This window comes from Larus michahellis, chromosome 2 (genome assembly GCF_964199755.1).
Source record: "Larus michahellis chromosome 2, bLarMic1.1, whole genome shotgun sequence".
Lineage (NCBI taxonomy): Eukaryota > Metazoa > Chordata > Aves > Charadriiformes > Laridae > Larus > Larus michahellis.
The window spans coordinates 22590929-22617042 of record NC_133897.1 but is presented as its reverse complement, the minus strand read 5'-3'; the positions used below and the strand labels follow the sequence as shown (position 1 = coordinate 22617042).

Sequence of the window (26114 nt, the reverse complement as noted above, 5' to 3'; positions counted from 1 at the left end):
TTATGTGTGGGTTTATTTACTTATAAAAGTATCTCATCCTCCCTTTCATATACTGATACAGCATTTGAGACTTCGCAGGAATGAATTCCACATGCTTATCTTTTGTTATTTATTTTTGTATGAAGAAAGAATTCCTATGGATTTGTCTTTCCTATCAATTATAATAAAATTAATGGTGTTGCATAGTAGTCTGTTGTACTGTAGGGCAGCATAAAAAAGTAGTGTCTGTTCAGATTTTAATTTAATGGTGCTTTATAATTATCTATCTCTTCCTTTTATCAAGTTAATGCAGACTTCATATATACCATAGAGCAGATCCATATAATGACAATCTCCATTGACCCAATTGCTACAGTCTTCCTCCACCTGTATTATCCTACAACATATTTAAATGCGGGTGCATATCTTTAGTTAGCATTTTGCAGTGAAAGGCTATGATTTTAATAATGTATTTCAGTTTAATACAGCTTTGAGAAACTACTATTCCAGATTAGCTCCCTATTAAATGTTGGTATTTTTACTCATAAAGGCATCCCATTGGATGAATGTTATAGATCCTGTTATATTTTATAAGCTTAGAAGTGACTTTATTTTAATCTTTATTTTTTGTTAGCTAAATATCTTAAAGTTGGTTTCAAGCATAGCAACATGTCTATAGTAGCCAAAATGAAAGATAATACTACAATTTAGGTTGTGTATCATTGATCCACCAGCATTGTACTCTCACTGAAATTAATTCCTTTTTATGGGAGCCCACACATTTTACATGTTTTACTCATAACTGTACACTTGTTAAAACTACTTGTTAAATAATTAAAAGTGCGCTATAATATCTACATTCATAGCTTCAGGTTCAAGAAGGCAACTTCTCTTTCCATTCAGATGTTTTCAGTTTCATGAATAATCCAAATTATCCAAAATTCATATTTGACAGTAGTTATTCCCGTGGAACTCCTGGAGTGTTGCATGTGGGGCCATACGTAACAGTGACCTATTCTCATCCAAAAAAGGTGAATAAAGGAAAAAGCAAATAGTTCTGCTCTACAGACCTCTGCAAAATAAACAAACAAAACCCCCTGTGTGTGTATGAATAAATACTATTAAGTTAGAGTATTCATTATCTCATATTTCATATAGCAGAAATTCAGTTAATTGGAGTATTTTCTGCATTTGTATAATTGTACATTTTTTTAGTTGTCCAAAGATATCCATTCCTTGTGGATCTGCCATAGTATGTTTAAGATGCAGATCACATGAGCCGTATGCAGTAGAGCATATGTAAGCAGCGGAACGTAGTCATATATCAGAAGATTTTAGTGAGTTCAGAGAAGCGGGAGAGTTTGAGAAGTAGTATTTTTTATTTAAAATAGAGAACTGAATATAATGGAATAAGAAAAGTAGATTATTGCAGAGCTGTAAAAAATGTTGCAGTGGGTAGGAGCAGATCAGAAGAAATCTCAGTTTCCCACCAAGGAGAAACATCAAGGAAGAACAAAAGCAGCTCTCATGTATGAGGGGAAAAGACTGTGAAGCACTGAAAACTAAAGACGATGAAATGGATGGAAATAACAGCTGGGGAGAATCATGAAGTCTATGAAGGAAGGTTTCTGCTGAAGTACTGTAGCATTTTAATAATTTGCAAAGTATAATTATTTTAATGTATTTCTGAATATTACCACAATTCTTCATTACCATAATAACATAGTACACAGTGATGAACTGCAGGGAAGAATTACATAAAATGGCTTAGCTGCAAATCAAAAATAATAACAAAATAATCCCAAATATAGTAATTTCTTAGTACATGACTTTTTCTCTTTTTTTTTAATTTGTAGAAATTTAATAATGACTGGTGGATAGGACGATTGGTAAAAGAAGGCTGTGAAATAGGATTCATACCAAGCCCAGTCAAACTAGAAAACATGAGGCTGCAGCATGAACAAAAGGCAAAACAAGGAAAATTCTACTCCAGGTAATAACAACAAACCATTAAAAATAGTAGCGTTGACTGTGACACAACTTGGAAGTTAATGCTGTGTCTGCTATAGTTCTGTTTAATTATTGTAGTTGGCAGCTACAAACATTTTGAAACCATGAAGGACGCAATGTTTATTTACATAGTTAATGTCATTGCCATTTGAGAGAGAAATATTTAAATTGATGGTCTGTGGTGGCCTACAATGGCTATTATTCCATTTTATTTTCATAAAATATTTGCAAATATACGTTGCAGTTAGTAAATTTACTACTGCAAGCACAATTTTTGACCTACAAATCGATCTCCGTAAATTCTTTAACATTTGTTAGGTTTTCATCTTACTATTTCTAAACACTTTTAAAGCTGATTTTAGAAGTTACAGAAGATGTTAAGGTGAATTTATTTTTAAGCTGAAGCCAGTGCCTATTAGTTAGCTCAGGAAAAAAGTGTTTCGATCTTGTAAATTCATTACCTACAAATACAGCTTTTAAGAATACTGCATTTTATGATGGAAGTTTCATGTCAAGTCATTTGTTGTCACTGACTGCAGCCATCATTACATAAAAATAAAGATTCGGTATCTAAATGTGTTGAACAATACTGCAAGATGGTGATAATGTCATCTTTACTGTAGAACTCTTAATAAAGTAGTTTTCCAGTAAACACATGGGGAAGGAAGAGCCACTTAACTTCCTTTGGCTATGCAGGAAACAAATATTTCCATTATGTCTGAGCGGGATAGACCTGGAGTTGAGAAAACAGCTGGGAAGCATTTGGGAAGCCAGAAAGGCTTTCCTGCTTCAGCAGGAAGGGCAGCAGCGTTTGAAGAGCGTGTCTGCGCTAGGAGGAGAGCAGGGCGCTGCAGTGCTCAGCTGCATTCGCCAGCTGTGCAGTGCCTTCCCTGTGAGCGTGCTGTCCTCAGCAGGAGGATGTCAGGTTCCTTATTCCTCTCGTGACACTTCTGATTGATAGAGCCAAATCTGACCCAGTGATGCGGTCCCTTTCCAAATTGTAAAGGATTCCATTCTCCAGAACTTCTCGCTGGAGATAACTGTCCTGCACCACAAATGCATTTACTTTGTGCTTATTAATATTTTAAGATGGAGAAAGTGGAAACTAGTACTATCACATGAATTATTTGAAGAGTGAAGTAGCCTTTCTTACATTCTTCTCAGTGATTTTCTCGTTATGGTGACTGAAATAAAATGACTAAAAATATTGTTTTGTTTTCAAAATTTGGATAGGTTTTCACAAAGCAGAACTTGACAAAATGCTAGACTGCTTTGTCTTCATTTGAGAGACTTTTTTTTTTTTTCTTAAGGGCTACCTTGTACTGAGACAACAAAAGAATTTGTACTTTAATTAAATTGAAAAGATTAAATTGAAAAGAAAAAAACACACTATCATTTTCATTAGGGAGCTATCAATAACTCTTCTGTTAAAGGAAAGAGATATGCTCACTGTCTTAAGAATTAGTAGAGTATTAATAATTATATATCGGTAGCCATATTAATGATTGGGTTGCATTAAGATCATGAGGTAGTGACAGCACATGTAGCAGAATGAAGTCGCACAGCAGAACAAGGAGCATGACTGATGTTTGCAGTTCCTCAAAATGTACACACATTTTGTGCAAGACGTATATTTTATACCACTGCCAGAAATACTGTTTGTCTTTCAGCTAGCAACTCATTTAGAAGGCAGGTAATAAATAAGCTAGAATAAATACCAAGCAAGCTATGAAACTTCAAACTAATTTGTTGCTTTACTCCAGTAAATCAGGAGGAAACTCTTCATCCAGTTTGGGTGACATCGTTCCTAGTTCCAGAAAATCGACGCCTCCATCATCTGGTGAGTAGGTCATGAACCCTTCGGTTTACAGACTCATACACCTAATCTGTTAAAATTTGTATACAATTAGTATTTTTTTTCTTATTCCCTGTGCTTCATACGTATAAGGCCAGGTTGTTGCATTGCCCTGTAAGGCCGGTTCAGGTAGGTTTGAAGTAGTGGAGTCAATGCCAGCGAGTTCAGGCAATGATAGGGCTGTTAAGAATCCACAAAATTCCCTCTTTGCTTTTACCATGGTGTTTTATAGCAAAGGCACAATAAAATGATGAGACTGCGTTGCAGTAGGATAATTAGAGGTTTGGTCTGGTCCGAGCACTCTTGCTGGACAAGAAATACCTTCTGGTACAGGAGAAAATGCAGCAATAAGAATAAAAATTCCCAAGAGGCTTCTGCAGTGGCAGCAAGAACGGCATTATTTTATAATAACAGGAACTTCTAGTTTCACAGTTCCGATAATGAGGATGCACTTCACATAATTCTAGCATACTGGATATTTTTTGCCTTTTCTGACAAATTTTTGACAAATACTGTTTTGTATTTAGAGCATCCACAGACAGATATAACTTCAGTTAGGTTGGATTGAAGAGGTATGAAGCAAACACATGGCAAGTTGGTGGACGAAAGTGTCACTAGCTCCTTGAAAAAAGCATATCAGATTAAATCCCCCGCCCCCCCCCAAAAGAAAAAACAGAAAAAAAACCCTACTAAATTCAGCTGCTGCATTGCTGGATGTTTTATCTTCTCCTGAGAGAGAAAAAGTACATTTTGAATACCTGAAATCAGAAGATATTAATGAATGTTGCTAGTGCCTTGTGTACTGAGGCAAAGACATGTATTTTCTAATCATATTAGTTTATATGGAGCCTGGTTCACAGGGCAGGCACCTTAAAATGGTCCTGAAAATTTTGAAGCATTTACATAGACGTTAAGAGAGAGACAGAGGAACTCAATCGAGTTATGGTGTAGCTTAATTTGATTAAATTAGTTGAAAAATATATCTGTCTTTCTCTTGAAACCATGAATTTGTTTGTAAGAACCAACTTTATTGCAATTGCAGTTTGTTTATCAAAATTCCACTTAAGCTCCCTTCCTCCCTTTTTTATTGGAAGGTATATTTTCAGTTTACTAATATGTGTCCATCACAAGTCTTTAGAATACACCTTAATCGTTTATTTTACCATGGCTTTAAACTAACATCTTTACTGTTAAGGCTGCATTTTTGCAGTAGAAACTGTCCGTGGACCTATGTTGTAATTTTATAGTTAGAGCATCTGAAATGCCATAATATTTTTTTGTATCCCAAAAGCACTTGGACAGCACAACATATGAAATTTTCAGAATATGGCATAGAATTTAGAAGTAAGAGAATGGGCAGCATACTTTGGGTACCAACTGACTGATTGCTAGCAGTGCTGTAATATTCAATGCATTGAGTCATTTCTTCAGACAGTAGTTTTCAGAAACCTGTTTTTCTGGAGAAAGAAGAAAATCTGTTTAAATTTATTTAGTTACATTGAAGATTTGGAGAACATTTATGAGTAGGGCACATTACCTTATTCTGTGATCTTCAGATTTTGGGTCTGCAGTATTTTTTTTGCTTAAAGACATCCCAAGAAGGGTGAAAGAGGCATAGTTTGTGACTAACACAAGAACCCAAGTAACTTTGAAATACAGGTCAATTGTTATTCCCAGACCTTCTCTTTTTGAAAGCATAATAAATGACAAACACATAAATTATTTAATGAGTTGAAGAGATTGTAAGTGAATAAGTTCACTTGATTTTTTGACTTTGAGTTGGGTATTTTATTTTGCAATATAAGCTAGTGCCACAAAAATAAAAAAAATAAAAAAAAACCAACAAGATGATGAACCAGTGAAAAACAAAGGAAAAGGAGGCTCATACCCATCATAATAGTCAATATTATATTGATAGATTAATCAACCCATACAGTCCTTTTGGGCCACCAAGCAGGATGATAATAACGGTAAAAATTACTTTGAAAAAACCCAAAGAACTAAATATTATTAACAGTAAAAACTATCACAGAAGATGTCAATATAATGTGAAGACTGAGAATGAAAAAGGAGATATTGATATCTAGCTGATGAAATGCTGCATTTCTTTTTTACAGGAAAAACCTAACAACCCTGACTTTTTTTTACTGGTGATTTTAGTTGAACATAGAACTGAAGGAGTTTTAATATGCCTTATTATGAGTGATTTATAGCATCTGCGCTGGCCTGTATTCAAGGAAAGATAATATGTTCTTTTTATACTTATGAAGAGGATGAAGGAACAGTGTTGCTAGAAGAAAATGTTACGTGATTTCTGTGGCTGTTTTTAGGAGCAGGAGTATAGAAACAGGCTGCGGATCTACTCACAGCCTTTCCTGGCAAGGGCAGGCTCAAAGGCACAGTTCTGTAACTCAAGGATTGTCAGGCATCATGGCATTAGATCTGTGGATAATTCAAATGGGAAAATATATTTTACTCAAACAGGAAGAGATCGCTGTCCCAAGTGTTTCTTAAATCAGTAGCTGTGTGTAGGCTTGACAGAAATATTTATTTGTTGCATAATTTAATAGCACATGCCACTGTGTTAGTTGATGTCCCACTCATCAAGCAGCTGAAAGCAGGTCACTAAGGTGGTTTCATAATAGTTTGCAATGATTAATTATGGGTTTGGATAAAGTCAATGCATATGATACTGCTTGCAGATCTATTTAGAGTTAGATCCAGTTCGACATGACGGCACGGCAAGATAAGTGTGTGTTACCAGTGTGTGTCAAGAGGTGGGTAAGGTCTTCACACACACAAGGGTGATGTTGTACAGCATGTTGGTGGATTGCTTTTGTGTATGTACTTGCTTTCTGAAGAATAATTTAATACATTACTTAAGATCAGGGTTGAGCATTGTAAACAAGAAAGCTGCTTCTTTGTTGTTGGGTTTTGGTTTGGTTTGTTTTGGATATAGTTAGCAGGTATCTGTTGGATTCAGCATTCAGGATAACGTGGCTTTGCATTTTGAAAGTATATTTGTTTCTGAGTTCATGATGATTTTTGCTTAAACCATTGTTACTCACTTGCTAAAAAGGGTAAATATTTTACATTTATGGTATGACCATTGCGTGCTGTATATTCTTTTGGGGTAGAGGTTGATCAGCGGTGGTTTATTGTATTCACTTCCATTTTGCCAACGCCCTCACTCTTTACAACGGGATCCAGGTCTCTGAGACAAGCTGGGATCAATTTCCTCTCTTCTGCTGCCCATTCTTTTTAGTTTTCACTATTAGTAGGTTTGTTTTTATTATTTCTAGTAAATGTATCTAACGACTACTGTGCTTTTTTAGTTAAAATGGTTAAAAATGCCAAGTATAGTCCACCCTGAGGTAAATGTAGATATTATTGTACCAATATCAGGCTGATTTTTGTCTTCAAAAGTGATTACTCTTCCGTTTCTTGATTTCCTATAGACATGCTAGTGACATCTCAAATTTCATTTGTTGATACCCATTTTGAATTAGCGTTCATTCCTATAAAACAATTCAAATGTTGTTGGGCAAGTTCTGTTGTTTACATTGGTGAAAGTTTTACCTACTCCAGTGAACTAGTTTGGATTTACACTGGTGTAACAAGAACGAACTTGACCGTTTTGTAAGAGTAACTCTGTGTATGTCTGATGTAGCTTTGTAAAAGGGTATCAGAGGAAAATGTAATAGTAGCGGTTACAGATTGCCTTCTGTCTTCTAATCCTAATGTACTGCACCTTTAAATTTTTCCCTTTGTTCTATTGTGTTTTGTACTCATGGTTGATTTTTTAGTTTTTATTTATTTATTACTCTGGACAGTTTTATTTTTCTTTACCTATTATTTCCTTTTTAACCTATCTTTACTTTCCCTGTCATCTGATAATTCTGAATTGTTTGTCTGTATATAGCTATAGACATAGATGCCACTGGCTTAGATGCAGAAGAAAATGATATTCCAGCAAACCATCGCTCCCCCAAACCCAGTGCAAACAGTGTAACATCACCCCACTCCAAAGAGAAAAGAATGCCCTTCTTTAAGAAGGTAACACCAACTTCCAAGCTCCCATCTGTCCACCTGCTCACCTGCACTGCGTCGCATTTCTAGTCCTGTTAAGTGTCTGCGTCCTTTGACAAGCCAATAACATGCATGCTTTGTTGTTCTTTGTTTCTTTTCCATGCTGCTGTAGCTAAGCAGAAGCAGAAATCGGTAAGTGTATATCGACATTACCTGTGTTTATCCTGCCACTGGCATCATTAGCATTATTACCTCAGATTAACAAAGCAGCTGTTCTAGAATTAAGGAAGACAGGTACCGAACTGTTAGCAGATCCAGCACATGAAAACAAACAGCCCCGAGTTCAGTGCATCCATGAAACTCTGCTACAGTACTTATCCTTTTTGATGGAATAATAGGACACACTTAGAAGGCCTTCTAAAAGTTTGAGAAATTAATTTCTAACAAATCCATATAACACACCTCTCTAGTGTATGCTTATTCTTTCTACCTCTATCTTTCTCAATTGTTTTTTCCCTTATAACTCAGTCTACTGGAAATCATTATTGGAATCAGATGAGATACTCAAATTGTACTTAAAAATAAATAGACAAAGTTGTATTTTTAATTTGGTCAGTATTTAAACTTCTAATTCACTAAGTGCAAAATCTGCAGGTGAACAAGACCAGTGGAGGACGGCAGGCTTGTTTTGACAGTTTACTTTGAATTTTTCCTGTTGTCATGCATAAGTTATCAGCCAAATGTTGTTGCCATCCATCAGTCAGACTTTTTTAGTATCTCAGCTATTGGAAATGGTACTGGTGTTTCCCAGGAGAGCCTGTGTCTCTCCGTGGATAACCCAGATAACTACAGAATTATGCAATTGGCATCCTGTTACAGCAAACTGCAGTACGTTTCTGGTATCTTTGCGGGCATAAGTTATCAAGTCATTAAGTAGCAGCCAAACTATAAAGTGAAATACCACATTTCTACTTTTTTGATTTTTTGAATCTTTAATCTTCATATCTCTTATTTGTTTGTTTTTAACCACTCACATTTACAGGTAAAAACAGACTGTTACAGTGCTTATAAGTAGTGCCAAGTGACACTGTTGCCAGTGCTGTGGGTGCTCTCATGTTTAGTAAATAAAACTTTTTTTCTCTCTCTCTCTTTTCTTCTTGAACTCTTTTAAATAATATTGGGACACTTCTAAAGTCACCGGTATTGGCTTCAGTAGGGTCTGTTAAGTACCATGTCATTCACAGCCCACTGTGGAAATCAACAGCAGTTTCTTGCTTCTGAGTAATTTCTTATTTAATCATATTTATAACCAAGTATAAACGCTAAGGAAGAATAATACATGTTGACATGTATTGGATGCTGTCTGCATAAGCATCTTTGGAAGATGCAGCTTCTAGATGAACCACCTTGGACCTGGGTGGTGGCTAGTCCCATATCTCTTTTCATTCTGTGGTGCCTCTTTTCTTCCATATCAAAATCATTACTGGTTGTAGTCAGTTTTGTAATACTGACATTTACAGTAAATACTGGATGGGCATCCCAAACTAATCATACGTAGTCAAATGTCGTGTGAGCAAAAGCTGTATGGTCAAAACTCTGCTAGTTTTTATTCACGTTCATATTTGAACTTGAATCTGCAAGTGAAAGCTATATAGCTCAATGCCAGCCCCTTAGAAAATATTAGATTCTCTAGTGCTGAGTTAAAGAACTTTAATGCTTCCATTAGATAACTTTTACTCAGTTTTCTGCTGACAGCTTCATTGCTTCAAGCTGTAAAAGTTAGAGGAAAAAAATGCCTGTTTCGACAGATTTTAAAAATACCCCATATTCCATCAAATAAGGTAATTTCTGTGCCTTCCCTAATTTTCAAATAACTGGTTAACTTCTAACATGAATACCTTCAGTTGAGTCAGCCACATTAAGACAAAGATCTGTTACATCAGGACACTCATGCTTTAAGCACTTACACTTCCATAATGAATTTCTCTTAGGACCTGTCTCTGATATGCTTATCGGATTGTTAGTGATATTAGCGAGAACAGTGGAGGGCTGCATTTTGATACTGGCACAGCATAATTGTAGGGTTTGGCTTTGCAATGTGTTGAGTCAGATTCTGCACTGTGAAATAAATTAATTTCACATGCTTATGATGCCTCGGGCACTGGTATTCATTCTTATGTTACAAAGTATCTGGTGAAGTTACAGGTAACAAAAACCAAGATAAATTACGTTGAAAAACATTCATAAAAATGTTTTCCATGTTTTAGGCTGCTTTAGACTGCTGCTTGTGTAGCATTTTGTGCTGTCACTGTATTAATGTCTGTCTTTGTGTTTTTGTGTTTCGGAATGTATATACTTACTTTAATGTTACTGTGAAACACCTTGGGATACGTCGAGTACTGAAACAATGAACAATGACTGTATTCTGTGATCTTGACTGATGTATTTGTACTATGTAGGCATCTGAAAAATAGATCTGGCATACTTTTTTCCATATCGCCCACTCGTTCTTGGGTTTGAATTTCAATCATTTTTTTCCCCAAGACAAAGATAAACCAAACCCTCCCTTACAAACAACTCTTTCTGATAAGACTTATTCTTGGTGACACATATCAAATAGCCATTTATTAAAGAAAAAAAAAAAACAGTTTAATTTGTTTCTATTCTATTTTGATAACAATATAAAAAATTTTGGAATCTTTGGAAGCCGGTAATCTTTTTATCTTTGTATTTTAAAATAATTCTTATAAATTGTGCACGATACATCAGTAAGTAGTTTGGTGAATATCGTACTAACAGAATCCACTCTTGGGTGATGACGGGAACTTCCCAAAGTGGAAGGATTGTTATCCCAAGCTCTGTTTATGAAAATTTTCTATAAATACTAACTTGATCAGTCATTATTTTGATTTCATTTGCAAGTGAATTGCGGATGCAAATGTGGAAGTCAGACTAGGAGTGCTCCCATGGGAATTTGCAGTGGTGTCACAATGTTTTGTCAAGCAGTAGGCAGATCTGGATGTAAAAAGAGATGTGTTATGGTTTTCTCCTCCCTTCTTGTTTTAGTTTTCTCCTTTGTAATTTGCCTACGTAAAATTTTGGTGGGAAACAGATGTCACAGCTCTAGAGTCAATCATTTCAAATCATTAACTATTGGAAATAACCTTTTCAATTAACCAGTTAGGAATTATGGAATGGGACATGGGAATGTCTCCAAAATAACAGTTTTGTAGCTATCCAGAGCAAATACGAAAACAGTAAGAAAACCAAAAGTCAAATTAAAACTTTTCAAATGAAATCCCTGAACCTGTTATGTCCTTATCTTGTAGTACTGGTTTTTGGTAAAAACTAATGAACCCGTAATTCCTGTGTTGGTGACATCACTGGAAATTCAGAGTTCCTCATATTGCAAGTAGTGTGTAACACTTTCTCTAGGTGCTGCGATGCTGAAAGCTTTTTCTGTTTTTGCAGACAGAGCACATCCCTCCCTATGATGTAGTGCCTTCTATGCGACCAGTAGTTTTAGTGGGGCCTTCTCTGAAGGGATATGAGGTAAGTGATTGTTGCGAATGGTTTTATTTTTCCAAAAATAAACGAATGTTCAAAGATAATTAAGCTGAATAACATAATTTATATCATAGACAAAAGCTTGACAGTTTTTTCTTCTACTAAATAGCTGCTCACATGCATTTTATTTCATATCAGAATTCAGGTTAAGAATAAATTACATTCCAATCTTATTTTTCAGATATGATCTTTACTTTCAACTTTATTACTTACTATTATTAGCATCAAGTATTATGAATTTCCTGCGTGATTATTAATTTGCTGTTTGTTTGCTTCTAGGTAACAGATATGATGCAAAAAGCATTATTTGATTTTTTAAAACATAGATTCGAAGGGCGGTAAGTACTTTGAAATGCACATTTCCTTGAGTTCAGGTCCTGTTTAGGTACTACCAGGCTTTCAAGAAATAATGACATTCTTGGAAAAATATGTGTAGCAAATTAGGAATGGCAGTGTTGAGTGGACTGTAGTGCCTCCATAGCAGAGCACACTGAGGCTGTATTGCAGTGGGAAGTATTCAGGATCGTATATTTGGCGAGAGTGGAAAAAATGATGTCTTCTTGCTCATGATTGACATTCATACTCCGGATTGCTAGATATTTATCTACAGATTTAATAAATGTGTACTATTAAAAAAATCTTTTGTTTAAGTATTTTTTAAGGGATATCTCATCCATGCTTCTTGGGTTCTATACAAGCTGATGAGGGACACGGTTCCACCTCCTCAGCTCTAGTTGCTTACAGTGGCATCTAACTTGGTAAAAGTGATACGAGATCTAATGTATACGATCATCAAAGTCTTGATCCCTCAAGCTGGGAGCTAGGTTTGACAGTAGCACTAGACTTTATAGTGCGAAGTCTCTAAAGGACTGCTGGGGGGGGGGGGTGTGTGTCAGTCCCCCACCTTGCTGAAATACGGCCACCCTTGGTAGCAGACAGGTTGCACGTTGCTGGGTTTTGATCTGCGTGCTGTCACAGCCTGTCCCCCGCAGTGTACTAGGCAAGGTCCAATCTGATTTGTATCTGAGCCTCCAGGCATTACTGTAGTACAAGCATCAAATGATAATCCATCTCTAAAAGCAGTAACATGTTCTGTAATTAAAACATCACAGACCCATGGACCAGAAACATCAGGTGGATTCTCCACATGTGATTATATTGCTCTTGGATCAGGCCCCAGATTAATATGTGCTAGTGGGTTGACGTTTCCGGGGGGGAAATTGAGAAAATGGGAAGGTCTTGTATATAAAATCTGGAACTTCAGTGCGCGTTCCATTTAGTTCGTAAGTGGGCAGTGCAGTAAGACTATTCTATCTGTCTGATGCTGTCAAACTTTCAAGAGGGAGCTTGAGTTTTTGGTCGATAGCTTCAACTCTTTAAAATATCTGACATTGTGGTTCAAGCTGTTGGATTTTCTCAGTCAGAATGATGATGCTGAGACCTAACCACTTTCTAGTCCGTCTTTACACTAGTCAGGGTTGTCAAATCTTAGATATGTACCTTCAGAATTGGAAGTTAACAAAATAGTGAGTGTTGAAAGCAGAAAAAAAGTCGTGTCTTTATGTCTTAAAGTATTTTAGACCGTATCTAATTTTCAGTTGTAGATCCACTTGTGGCAGGGTGAATCCACAAATACTCTCAATATAACTGATGTCTGTAGTAGCAGATTTGAAGCATCCCGAACTTCAGCAGCAGCCTGAATTGGTACTCAAGGTCCTCAACAAATTTCTACAGGAGATTTTTAGATTCATGCTACTGCTTTCAGTGTCACTGTGCTGTCAAGCCGACCCCGCTCTCATTGAAATTGTTTCGCTATATGAACATACATACCCTTTGTTTTGAGAGCAGCCTTGTTCTTCCTGGTGTTACATATCTCAAAAGACATTAAAATGACCTTAAAAGATGTTAAAAGATCTTAAAATGAAAAATAGAACTTTTAGACTCATAAATCTAGCTTAGCTGAATATATCATAATTGCAAGGAAAGAAAATAAAGGTTATAGTGTTCATCAACTAGCAAATAAAAATAACTTATGAGTACCCCAAATTGTATAATGGATTTCATTTTAAGACTAATGGATTATCTGTGAGGAGCTGTGCCAGAAATCACGATCTTTGGTTATGTTTTTAGCTTAAGTTAAATCATGCCTAAAAAATGATGTTAATAATCAGTATTGTGCAAATAATAATTCTGTTTTTCCGTATTAGCTTCTGGCTTTGTTACATTTTGTAGGGTTTTAGCTAAATATATACACATGTTGAGCTCAATGGGAAATGACCTATTTGGTTGCATTTCAGATGAACAACATCTGACTGTGCTTGCTAGAGAGGAGCCCTCCCTGTTCTTAGCAAATCCATTTCCTCCTTTTAAATTGCAAGTAAATTCATACAAGGAAGAACAAGGGCATATCGTCAGTCTGATTTAACCCTCAGCGCTGGAAAAATGTGACCCCTAAACCTCATTAGACCAAAGTGTTGTAAAGGGAATTTATCCAAAGGGTGCATTTTGACCCTGTAAAGCAAAACAAACCAAGCTAACTGTTTTCCTAGGAAGAAGAATATGCAGAAGGTTATGTAGCAGGTCAGTGCAAACAACTGGAAGTAACCACTTCTTTCTTGGCTCATCTTTTCTCATAAACACAAAACTGAACCTGTCAGATACTCAGACCAGAGTTTTCATTCGCTTGCTTCTCTGTGTTGCAGTCCACATTTTTGGGTGGCCAGCATATTGCTGGATCTTTCTGGAAAATTATAGGTAACTCTTGCACTCTGTTAAAAAATGTAAACTGAACAATAAGAATAGGAGTTATATGGCTGTACTAGTTTCCCTGCTAAGCCTTACTTTTAACGGTTAAGTCTGCATATCCCTATATGTCTTACAGGTGTGCTTAAATAAGCCAGGTTATCATTCAGTACATTTCAACAAATTAATCAAAATTAGGGAAAGGAGAAATCAGCCTGTTCATACTGGGGTTATTGGTGCAAAGTCTAACCACATCAGGCCTGGAGCCCCTAGGGAAGTCTCATCTTCTGCAGCATGTCTTTAACCTCCTCCTGCCTCCCCTCTCCCCAAACACATGTAACTTTGCAGTCAGTGGTCGTACTGCTTTTCAGTACTGTGCAGAAAGGGGGATGTCTTATCAGTAATTCTTCTAACAGTATTAGATAAGGTTTCTTCTCAGTTCACATTGTGCAAAGCATACTGTGCTGCTGAGGGGTACTTGTTTTCCTGTAGTCTTGGCCATCTTCTAGCGTTAAATGAGTCTTACTTTTTCTCCCCACATCCTTGCGAGATGAATAACATTCTCTTCTATTTTACTGTATTTTATTTTTGCAGTATATCAATTACACGAGTCACAGCAGACATCTCGCTTGCCAAACGCTCAGTATTAAACAACCCCAGTAAGCATGCGATAATAGAGCGATCTAACACAAGATCAAGCTTAGGTAAGTACCTATAATGATGCTATCTACAAATTGTCTGTAAAGTATACTGCTCCCAATTCATATCTGTAAGCTAAAAATAGCCTTCTCTCTGCTGTGAGGAAATCACGATTCCCATAATTCAGAAATCCTGTCACTAGAAATCATTTTAAAATCACTGCCAGATAAACTTCTTTTTGGTTTATCCTGCTTATGTTCAGTCTTCATATTTTGCTGTTTGACCCAGTGGGGAGAAGTAGCCATCCATAAGGTAAATAAAATCTGAAGAGATGTTCTTCTGGGTAAATAGAGGTGACTGTTTCAGAATACCTGAAATTATATGGGTATTACAGATATAGATAATGCAAAGATGCATTATCTTTGATAAGATTATTAGTAGTGAGAGCTACTGATACTAGACCTGAAAAAAATTATTGAGGTACTCATTTTCTGCATTTTATATAATTTTAAACTAATGTCGAAGTTGGTGCAAAAAATGAAAGATGGAAAAGGGGAGACGTTTTTAAAAACTGTATAGCTAGATTCATAGCATACATATCTGTCATCTTACATGAGTCTTTTTTGTACTGAAACTTGTCCAGTTGTATAAGTAATTAAACATTTATTAGCCAGAAAGAAAAACAAATTTAGCTGGGAAGATGTAACTAAATGTCACCATCTATAGTACAGGTGGCCACACTGGAGCTTGTCGTCCCCAGGTGTCCTTAGAGTAAACAGGAAAAGGTGGTCACTCTGGAGTCTCAGCTGATGTGGACTGACCTCAGCCCTTCCTCTGGCACGAGCTGTGTTATATCCGAGACCAGCCGAGATGAATCCTGCCAGGAGTCTATGTACTCATGTCAGGGCACTCTGCTGAGATACGGGATGCTCAAGTTCAAGTCCCTGCTCAAGTACAAAAAAGAAGGAACTTGAACTCGAATGTCCTAGATCACGGGTGAGTGCTCTGGCCAAATTTTCGTCTTTACAGCGCTGCAGATTTCTCTTAGTAGCCTTTGAAAGAGGTTGATTTCCCCTGAACACAGCATTGTATCTTGAAACCTTGTAAATTTTGTGGAACAGGAAACGAGTCTCATTCGTCCTACTACATGGGTTCTTTATCAGTTTTATAACAGAATTTATGAGTACACCTGTACTTTGACTGAACATTTAACATTTGCCTAATATAGCTGTCCTTCTTAGAATGAGCCTTAAAAAGTTTGACTTCCCTTTCTTGAAAATTTGCTTCTTAAAACTCTTGCATTCAGCTATGTGGAGGCTGTGAATCTTTACTTGCAAGTAGTCTGATAGCTTCCAAGTGTGTCTTATTTTAAATATACGGTCCACTATTATCGGCTGCTGTTGTTTCATGTGGGCACCAGTGATACTGCCAGGACCAATCTGAGAAGTATCAAGAAGTATTACAGAGCCCTGGGAGCGGCAGTCAGGGACTCTGGGGAACAGGTAGTTTTTTCATCAGTCCTTCCGGTCAGAGAGAGGAGTTTGAAAGGGCCAGTTGAATCTGGCGAACCAATAAAGACTGGTGCCACAGCCAGAGGTTTGGCTACTTAGGCCATGGGACTTGCTTTGAGAATCAAGGTCTACTGCAGGGTGATGGGATCCATCTGTCAGAGAAGAGGAAGAGCACCTTCAGTCAGAGGCTTGCCAAGCTGGTGAAGAGGGCTTTAGTGTTGCCAGGGGAGGGAACCCCAATCCACCCTACTTTTATCAGTGATGTCAGTGCCAGAAATAGATGCCTGGAGAAGGATCACAGATCAGCAGGACAGTACCTGGAGTGCAGCACAAAGGAATTCCAGCCACTCCAACTGGTAAGTCAGCTTCATCGAGAGCCCAACTTAAATGCCTCTATGCAAATGGACATCGCATGGGGAACAAACAAAAGGAGTTGGAGACACGCACATGCCTGCAGGGCTGTGATCCTTTTGGCATCATGGAGATGTAGTGGGATGGCTCCTGTGACTGGAGCGTTGGAATGGAAAGATACAGGCTCTTTAGGAAGGACAGGCAGGGGAGATGATAAGGGGGTTTCGTCCTCTATGTCAATGGCCAGCTGGAGTGCATGGAGCTCTGTCTGGGGATGGATGAGGAGCCAACCAAGAACTTATTGGTCAGGATTAAAGGGAGGGCAGAGGCAGGTGACATTACAGTGGGGCTCTCCTACAGGCCACCCAACTAGGAAACGGAGCGGATGAGGACCCTTATAGACGGATGGGAGCAGCCTCACATTCACAAGCCCTGGTATCTGTTGGAGGGGCAACACAGCAGGCCATAAGCAATCCAGGAGATTCCTGGAATGTGTTGATGATAACTTCCTTCTCCAAGTGATAGAGGAGCCAACGAGGACAGGTGCCATGCCTGGACCTTGTTCTCATGAACAAGGAGGGGCTGGTGGCGAATGTGAAGCTCAAGGGCAGCCTTGGCTGCGGTGACCATGAAATGGAGTTCAAGATCCTTAGGGCAGCGATGAGGGTGCACAGCAAGCTCACTACCCTGGACTTCAGGAGAGCGGACTTCGGCCTCTTCAGGGATCTGCTTGGTAGGGTACCATGGGATAAAGCCCTGGAGGGAGGAGGGGCCCAAGAAAGCTGGTTCATATTCAAGGATCACCTCGTCCAAGCTCAGGAGCAATGCATCCCAACAAAGGGGAAGTTGGGCAAAAACATCAGGAAGCCTGCATGGATGAACAAGGAGCTCTTGGGCAAACTCAAACACAAAAAGGAAGCCTGCAGAGATTGGAAGCAAGGATAGGTAGCCTGGGAGGAATACAGAGAAATTGTCTAAGCAGCCAGGGATCAGGTTAGGAAAATAAAGCACTGATAGAATTAAATCTGGCCAGCGATGTCAACAAGAAAAGCTTCTACAGGTACGTCAGTGATAAAAGGAAGCCTAGGGAAAATGTGGGCCCTCTCCGGAAGGTAACAGGACACCTGCTTACCTGGGATATGGAGAAGACGGAGGTACTCAATGACTTTTTTGCCTTGGTCTTCACTGGCTTGTGCTCTAGCCACACCGCCCAAGTCATAGAAGGCAAAGGCAGGGTCTGGGAGAATGAAGAACCACCCACTGTAGGAGAAGATCAGGTTAGAGACCATCTAAGGAACCCGAAGGTGCACAAATCTATGTGATCTGATGAGAAGCATTCACGGGTCCCAGGGAAACTGGCGTATGAAGTTACTAAGTCACTATCCATCATATTTCAGAAGTTGCGGCAGTCCAGTGAAGTTCCCACTGACTGGAAAAGGGAAAACATAACCCCCATTTTTAAAAAAGCAAAAAAAGGAAGATCAGGGCAACTACAGGCAAGTCAGTGTCACCTCTGTACCCAGCAAGATCATGGAGCAGATCCTCCTGGAAACTCTGCTAAGGCACATGGAAAATAAGGAGGTGATCAGTTGCAGCCAACATAGCCTCACTAAGGGCAAGTCATGTCTGACAAATTTGGTGGCCTTCTATGACAGCATTACAGCATTGGTGGATGAGGGAAGAGCAACTGTTATCATGTACCTGGACTTATGCAAAGCATTTGACACGGTCCTGCATGACATCCTTGTCTCTAAATTAGAGAGATGTGGATTTACAGATGGACCACTTGAGGGATAAGAAATTGGCTGGATGATCACGCTCAAAGAGTTCCAGTCAACAGCTTGATGTCCAAGTGGCCAGCAGTAACGAGTGGCATTCCTCAGGGGTCAGTACTGGGACTGGTGCTGTTTAACGTCTTTATCGGCAACGTGGACAGTGGGGTTGGGTGCGTCCTCAGCAAGTTTGCTGACAGCAAACAAGCTGTGTGGAGAAGTCAACACACTGTAGGGAAGGGATTCCATACAGAGGGACCTGGACAGGCTTGAGAAGTGGGCCTGAGTTGCGACCTCATGAAATTCAACAAGGTCAAGTGCGTGGTCCTGCCGTTGGGTTGGAGCAATCCCAAGCACAAATACAGGCTGGGTGGAGAATGGACTGAAAGCAGCCCTGAGTGGAAGGACTTGGGGTTGTTGGTTGATGAGAAGCTCAACATGAGCTGATAATGTGCGCTCACAGCCCACTAAGCCAGCCATATCCTGGGCTACATCAAAAGAAGTGTGGCCAGAAGGTTGAAGGAGGTGATTCTGCCCCTCTACTCTGCTTTCATGAGATTCCACCTGGGGTACTGCGTCCAGCTCTGGAGTCCTCAGTGCAGGAAAGATGTGGACCTGTTGGGGTGGGTCCAGAGAAGGGCCACAAGAATGATCAGAGAGCTGGAGCACCTCTCCTATGAAGACAGGATGAGAGAATTGGGGTTGTTCAGCCTGGAGAAGAGACATTATAGCAGCCTTCCAGTAGCTAAAGGGGGCCTACAGGAAAGATGGGGAGGGACTTTTTATCCGGGCCTGTAGTGATAGGATGAGGGGTAATGGTTTTAAACTAAAACAGAGTAGATTTAGATTGGTAGATTTAGATTAGGTATTAGGAAGAAATTCTTTACTCTGAGAGTAAAGAACAACCTGGAATAGGTTGTCTAGAGAAGTTGCCTCATCCCTGGAAGTGTTCAAGGCCAGACTGGATGGGGTTTTGAGCAGCCTGGTCTAGTGGGAGGTGTCCCTGCCCATGGCAGGGGGTTTGGAACTAGGTGGTCTTTAAGGTCCCTTCCAACTCTAACCATTTCATGATCCTATGATTCTATGTTTTCAAATATCAAAATGCAATGTACTGTAACAACATAATTAATATCTTTACACATAAGAATATTCTTGTACATGAATTTCAGTATTGTTGCCAAAGTCTGTTTAATAATCTAATTAAAAGTGACTTGTTTTGAATAGAACTGAAAATCATAGAATAGTTTGGGTTGGAAGGGACCTTTAAAAGTCATCAAGTCCAACCCCCTCCAATGAGCAGGGACATCTTCAACTAGATCAGGTTGCTTAGAGCCCTGACCAACCTGACCTTGAGTGTTTCCAGGGATGGGGCGTCTACAACCTCTCTGGGCAAAATTGGTAGCAAGGATGGAGGTCACCCAGTTGTGGAACAAGCAGAACCATGGTGATTAATTTCCCGACCTGAACATCAAAGCATGTGCAGTTTTGTGCAATACTGCACAAATATATGCAGCAGTAAAAAGCACATAATTTATTCCTCATGCTTCAGTATTTTCATATATGTGAAACAGCTATCACAAAAAATTATACAGGAGAAAAGATCTATGAACAGTAAATGCAGCCCAATCGTGTATACCTTTATCTCATGGAGAACCTTACCCTTAAGAATATCAACATCTTTTCATTGGGTCAAGGTACTTTGTTGATAGAGGTATTTAAAATGGAAGCGCTGATAGAACCTCAGTCAGAGACACCCAAAAGATGACAGTGATTATGTATATATGTAAATATGTGGATAGATAGATATGTCTCTCTAATTTTTGTAACAGGCCTATTATTATTACTTAAAATTTCCTGCTACCTAACAAGTTTTCAGTCGCTTAGAATTGTTCTAAAAATTAACTGATTTATAAAATAATTTTGAATTATCGTGGGAAATAGAGCAACTAGGTCATTTTAAAAATGAAGTTAGGGCAAAAATTAATTTTACCTCTGTTAAAATATTCTCAAGACCTTTTCTTCCAGAGGCTATAATACTCACATACTTCTAATAATCTATCAGGGGTTTGAAATTTGGTATTGAATTGAACAGTATTTCGGTTACATGTTTCTGGGCATTTTTTATGAAACTAATGAGAAAACTTGACCAAAGTATTAGGAGCTGCATTAACACATGCCAGCCTTTACGTATGAATTGCTTACAGACTCAGCTCTCCCTTGGCAAGGTCCAGCAATGATGCTGAGCAGAACCTGCCCCAGCAGATTGCATCGGGGCAGCCAAACAGAACTAAAGCGGGAAGGTGCTCATCTTTCAGCTTTCGGTCCCTACTTTGCTGTGCAGTATGGAGAAAGACAAGTAGTGAAAATCCATTATGGAAAAGATTGGAGTTTTGGAGGAGGAGGTGGGATAGTTGAACCCACTGATGAAATACCTGCAGGGTGTGTGCTACAGACAAGGGGTCGACTATGGGAGGACAAAAACCCACCAGGAAGGAAGTCAGGAGGGAAATGATGTGTTAGCAGTGGGCTGGGAGGAAAACTGAGATGGGATAAAACAAAAGTCAGAAAAGGGAACGGCTTTTGTAAGGCGATGGGGAAAACCCTTGTGCAAGGGCAAAAGAAGGAACGTACAAGGAGTGTTACAGCCTGTTCCCTTGCTTGCCTGCAATGTACCACAAAGAGAGTCAGAATCAGAAAATACCATTGTAGCCTGCTGGTAGGTGGCCTCTTCTAGCAGTGGGTGACAAAGGAGATGACAACATACCACCGCTGTAAGTCTTTAGTTGGCTCGAGTAGCAGAGGTGAGTGGCAATATCACACCATATAGTGGAATTTATTTTTTTTTGCAGTTTGTCTGATGAATTTGCTATAAATCAGCAAAAAATAAAATACTATTAAAGGAATATTATTAGGTTTGCAAACTCAAGTTGTGCAAAATAAAGGTTAGGAAGTAATAGTAATAAGGTTAATTGTGCGACTTCTTAGTACCTTTAGGTTACGTATGCTGTGATTGAGTCTTTGGTTATGTGTTTGCAGACTACTTTTCCACGAGTTTTCTGCTTTAGTTTATTTGAGAAATGTGCAAACAAATGGTGGGGAATTGGAATTGCTCAGTGAATTGCTGTTTTTCTTGCTATAAAATACGTACAATGTATGAGGCAGGAAAATTAAGGAAGGCAAATGAAGTTCTCTAAAAGCACAACAGGGCATTTTCAATTTAAATTTGGGGGACCAGAACGGGAAGTAGCAATTTTTTTTTTTTTGTGGTGGTAAAGCAGTCAGTTTTAACAGGAAAGATTTTCTGGATCCAAGATTGCATTCCTGATCATAAATGGGAAACTCCTTCATCACCCATCTTCTATCCTCCAAGGAGCTCATACCCCAGTAATTAAAACACACATTTGGGACGTAGGACATGCAGAATCAAGCTTCTGCTGTATCTGGTTTGGAACAGGGATTTGAATTTCGGTCTGAAGAGTACTGAACACTGGTCTGTCTCTGTTGGTTCAGCAGATGTTGATTCTCTGTTGAAAAAAGTGATAACCCCAGTAGGAGAGGTGCGTCTGCTGCCTATGACTCGGTAGCCTGTAAAGCTCCAGCGCTGCAGCGTGACGTGCCAGAAGCCTGTCTTCTGAATCACAGCAGCCTGCGCACCTCGCCCAGGGCCAACCAGTAGCCCCTTGGCACTCAGCGCCAGAAATGGCACCCTGTAAATCTCACCACGGTAGTGCAGAGCACGGCGTGCCTGCGGCATGGTGACTGCCTGTGCCTGGAGCCAGGGTCGGTGCCAGCGGCGGGTGGAGGCGCAGGAAGGGAAGGGGCATCCCCTCTGTCCCCTTCCTACCAGGCCCCTCTGCGCTGCCTCCTGCCCCACCGGTGGCAGTCCTGGCTCACCGCGTCAGAGGAGAGATGCAGCGCTGAGGGGTGGAAAGGGAGACTCTCTTTTTGGCAAATTAACTGAAGAGCCCAATGCAATAGTGACTTTGGCTGTTTCTGATACAGAATTCCTGTATAGTATTGGACAGGCTTTATAAAGACGGTTGTTTTTTTCCCAGTATTTTCTGCATACCTACATTTTCCCTTGTATAAAATAAGAATATAGGGCCTTTTCTCCAATTCACTGAAAAAAAAAACCAAGGTAGAATTTCAGCAAACATTATATTTGTGGTTTGTGGTGGGTTTTTTTTGTCCAGGCTAGCTAGAATGACTTAGTTCCGGTCTAGATATTTAAAAATGTTACTTATTGCAATAAAATTTGGTCTTGTTAATGAAAAACAGGGTTTGTTTTGAATTGTTTTGTTTTTCTCTGAATGGGTCTCCTCGCTGTGGGACACGGGGGAGATGAGTTGCTATCTGTCTCTCTCCTCCTTGAACAGTCAGTGGCGTGTGGACCGAGGCCTGTGTGTTTATTTCTACCTCTGGTGTCACTTAAAAACATCTTTTTATTATAGCAAATATAGCTCCCCAGAACTGCCTTAATGTTAATCCAAATCCCTCCCCCCTTGCAGGTTCAATGGGAAGCTATTCATTTACTCACCCACCTTTGCGTAGTGGTGCCTCGTGCGGCTTAGACAGTCAGGCTGCTGATTTATCCCTCAGTTATGCTCACATTTGTGAGCAGCAGTTGTAATTGCAGCAGAGAAGGCTATTTCTTAGGCTTCTGAAAAATATAATGTTGGTTTTTATGTAAGTATCAATTTAATAAGTGTTCTATCAAGGAGTTAATACAGTACAAAGTCTATTCCTTAGACTTTTGAAAATATATTGTTGGGTTTATGGTAAGTATCGTTTTAGTAATTGTTCTATCAATGAGTTAATCTATAGTACAAAGGTAATTGTGCTTGATATATTAATACCAAATACTTTTCTGAGGGGAAATAAATGAAACTGTTTTCGAGAACTTTTACCTTATCACCCATTATAGGTTTGCAGTATTGTGCGCATTGTTTATAATTGTGCACGGCACAGTACGCAGTGGGATGAGCACCATTATTTGGAACTGATTTAATAGGTAACCCAGAATTAATTTCAAGGAGACGTAGACAAACGATGTGGTAATCAGGAGTAGGAGTTGCCACGACGAACTGGATTTACAGGATTATAGGGAAGTCTCAATGGGCTTAACGCTACACACACCTATCGACTGGAAGTTTGCTTCCATAAAGGAATCAGTTAAAAATAGACTTGGGATTTGACTCATTGGAAATGAGTGGAAATGCTACCACTGAATATTCTAGTGTAAAATCAATGTATCCAAGAATTTTATAAAAATAGTGTCTGGCTCGTAAAGATTTAGGAGGACAGTACAGTCTTATTCCTCTCCTATATGAAAGCTTGTTTAGTATGTAAAGAGAAATGTTTGCTTGTCAATACTGTTATATGTTTAATATGTGAAATGCTAGAACTAAATTTAAGGAAAGGGCAATTGATTCATTTCTTTACAAGCCTAGAAGAAATCTGTAATTTTGAAAAGAGTTTTCTCTCCAAGAAGGTAGAGTACATGTTTAAATCTCATTCACCTGAAAATCAATCCCAATTGGCTTAGTGAGATTTCTATACGTACACATGCCATTTGCAGAAACTGCTGAACCAGCTTCGTGCTTTTGCTGCATTTCTTTGTCAAAAGGACCCAAACCTTTTTCTTGTTGCTTCTGTGTATGTTACACTTGTTATAACCTTACCTCATGCTGTATGCTTTGTACAAGAACCTGATTGTCTTGGCTTTTTCCATTCTTTGCTTCATTAATGCTCTCCCTATCCAGATGTTTTGGGTATGTATACAAGCTTGCAAATTACTTTTCCTGCTGTTTTGTGTTCAGTGCTTTATTGTGCCTCACAGAACCACCGTGTGTTTCTCGTAACTGGCTCACTGACAGACAAAAGCCAATCCTGTGCTGTGTTGTTAAGTGTTTCTTTTAGAAGATCTTGATGGTTTTCCTCATTTATTTTCACGTAATTCTTAAAAAAAAAAAAAAAAAAAAAAAAAAAAAAAAAGTTGAGATTGACAAGTAAACGCTAAAGATGAGGTTTTCCACGTTACATTTCTAAGGTGTGTGTACCTAATCTGCATATTCGAACACAGACATGCGAATGCTGATGTAAAATATGTCATTGTCTGTGTGGTAAATCGATTGCAGTCAAATGGCTGGGAATCTTTTTATTTGCTTTGTATGTGCATATGCAGTAACCTGTCAGGCATTACATGCACACGATTTGCATGTGCAATTGAGTGCTTACCTTCGGAAAGTTGTCTCTAGAAAATGTATAGAGCTCCCATTCGCATCATTAGGTTGATATCCCAGAGTTTTGTTTTCTGAAAATGAAACATAAATGCTTGAAGAAATAGTATTGGATTATCGGTGCAAATTTCAGCCTTGTGTTTTTATTTTCTTGATATCTGTGTGAAAAGCCAGTTGAATGCTTGAAACTATGGTAATGATTTATTTTATATATACATATTATATATATATGATATATACATTATTTTATGTATATATTATAGATTATATATATGATAATGTTATTATGTATTCTTCATGTTTGGTAATTTAATGACAGTTGTTGTATATGATAAGTATCAAGTAAATGCTTGATACTTATCAATATACAATGTATTTATCAAATTATTTATCAAAATAAAAAGAGTGCTGGCTAAGCCTCATAAAAATCCTCCCCTTCTTACAGAGGCCGTGGAACAGGAATGTAGAATTAGGATTTCACCATAAGTGTGACCACTCCAAAGTCTCAAGGATCTAATGTAGTTCAAAGAGAAGAAAAAAGGTGTTCAATGCGTTATGGAAGATCCTGATTGTCCCTTTATCAAGCTAGCGGGGACAAAAGTCCACAACTCTGACTCGCTGGCATTAAATCCTCAGATAGGGTATTCTGCTAAACCTGAAGCTGCCTTGAACCGGAATGCTGTAATAGCATTCAAATAGCAGCCAAGAGCTTTTGGGTTGTCATTAGGATGTGGCTACACATCTTTTTACACACAGATGGGGAAAGGCTGGCATGAAGATCCTGAACCTGTTATAATTTATCAGCCTCATGTGTTTTAAAATGCTCTTTTATCCTGCTGGCCCAGCCTTGATTTTGTTCACTTCTAAGGTCAGAGTCTCTCTAATGAATTCTCCAGGTAGTTCTGCATCAGAAGTTTGGTACTAACTTTCCAATGTCCTAACTTACGAATACTTTTTTGATACGCTATTAACAAAGTATTTTAATGAAACTTCCTGAGTGATTCCAAAGGACATAAAAAAAAAAAAAAATAAAATTCTTGATTTCTGTAAATTAGAGATTGCTCTCAGCAACATGTTGCTACATTTTGTCATGGCACTTCACTGAAATACATAAGATTCATAACTGTCTTGAAACAAAGCATGTGCTATAAAAAAGCAATACAGCAAAGTGTTAGAATAATTTTTAAGGTCACAGATATTCGTATAATAACTAAGATACCTGGATAGTTGAATTAAATGTTTTTAGCAAGTTAGCTGTTTGCTTAAGAATACAGTTTGCTTCCCTTAAAATTATTCACACCTGTAGGTTGAATTGGTCCAGTATGTTTTCTTCCTCCTAGGCTAATGGAACTGATAAAAAATTGGTGTCCGTTTCCTCATTTTATCCAAGACTAAGGGTTTGGGTTGTTCAACCAAAATG

At 38.6% G+C, this 26114-nt stretch overlaps 1 protein-coding gene across 7 annotated transcripts in view; it reads left to right on the top strand.

Annotated features, from left to right (window-relative positions):
* CACNB2 (calcium voltage-gated channel auxiliary subunit beta 2) overlaps positions 1-26114 on the top strand; it is a 256438-nt gene that overhangs the window by 214558 nt on the left and 15766 nt on the right. For 5 of the 7 annotated variants that reach the window (XM_074574507.1, XM_074574510.1, XM_074574511.1 and 2 more), the window contains 6 exons: positions 1836-1972; positions 3753-3829; positions 7767-7900; positions 11345-11425; positions 11720-11778; positions 14777-14886. In XM_074574507.1, coding sequence (XP_074430608.1) covers positions 1836-1972; positions 3753-3829; positions 7767-7900; positions 11345-11425; positions 11720-11778; positions 14777-14886 — 598 coding nt within the window. Of the gene's footprint in view, positions 1-1835; positions 1973-3752; positions 3830-7766; positions 7901-8045; positions 8066-11344; positions 11426-11719; positions 11779-14776; positions 14887-26114 lie in introns of all 7 variants that reach the window. The other 2 variants (XM_074574508.1, XM_074574513.1) reach the window with 1 other exon arrangement.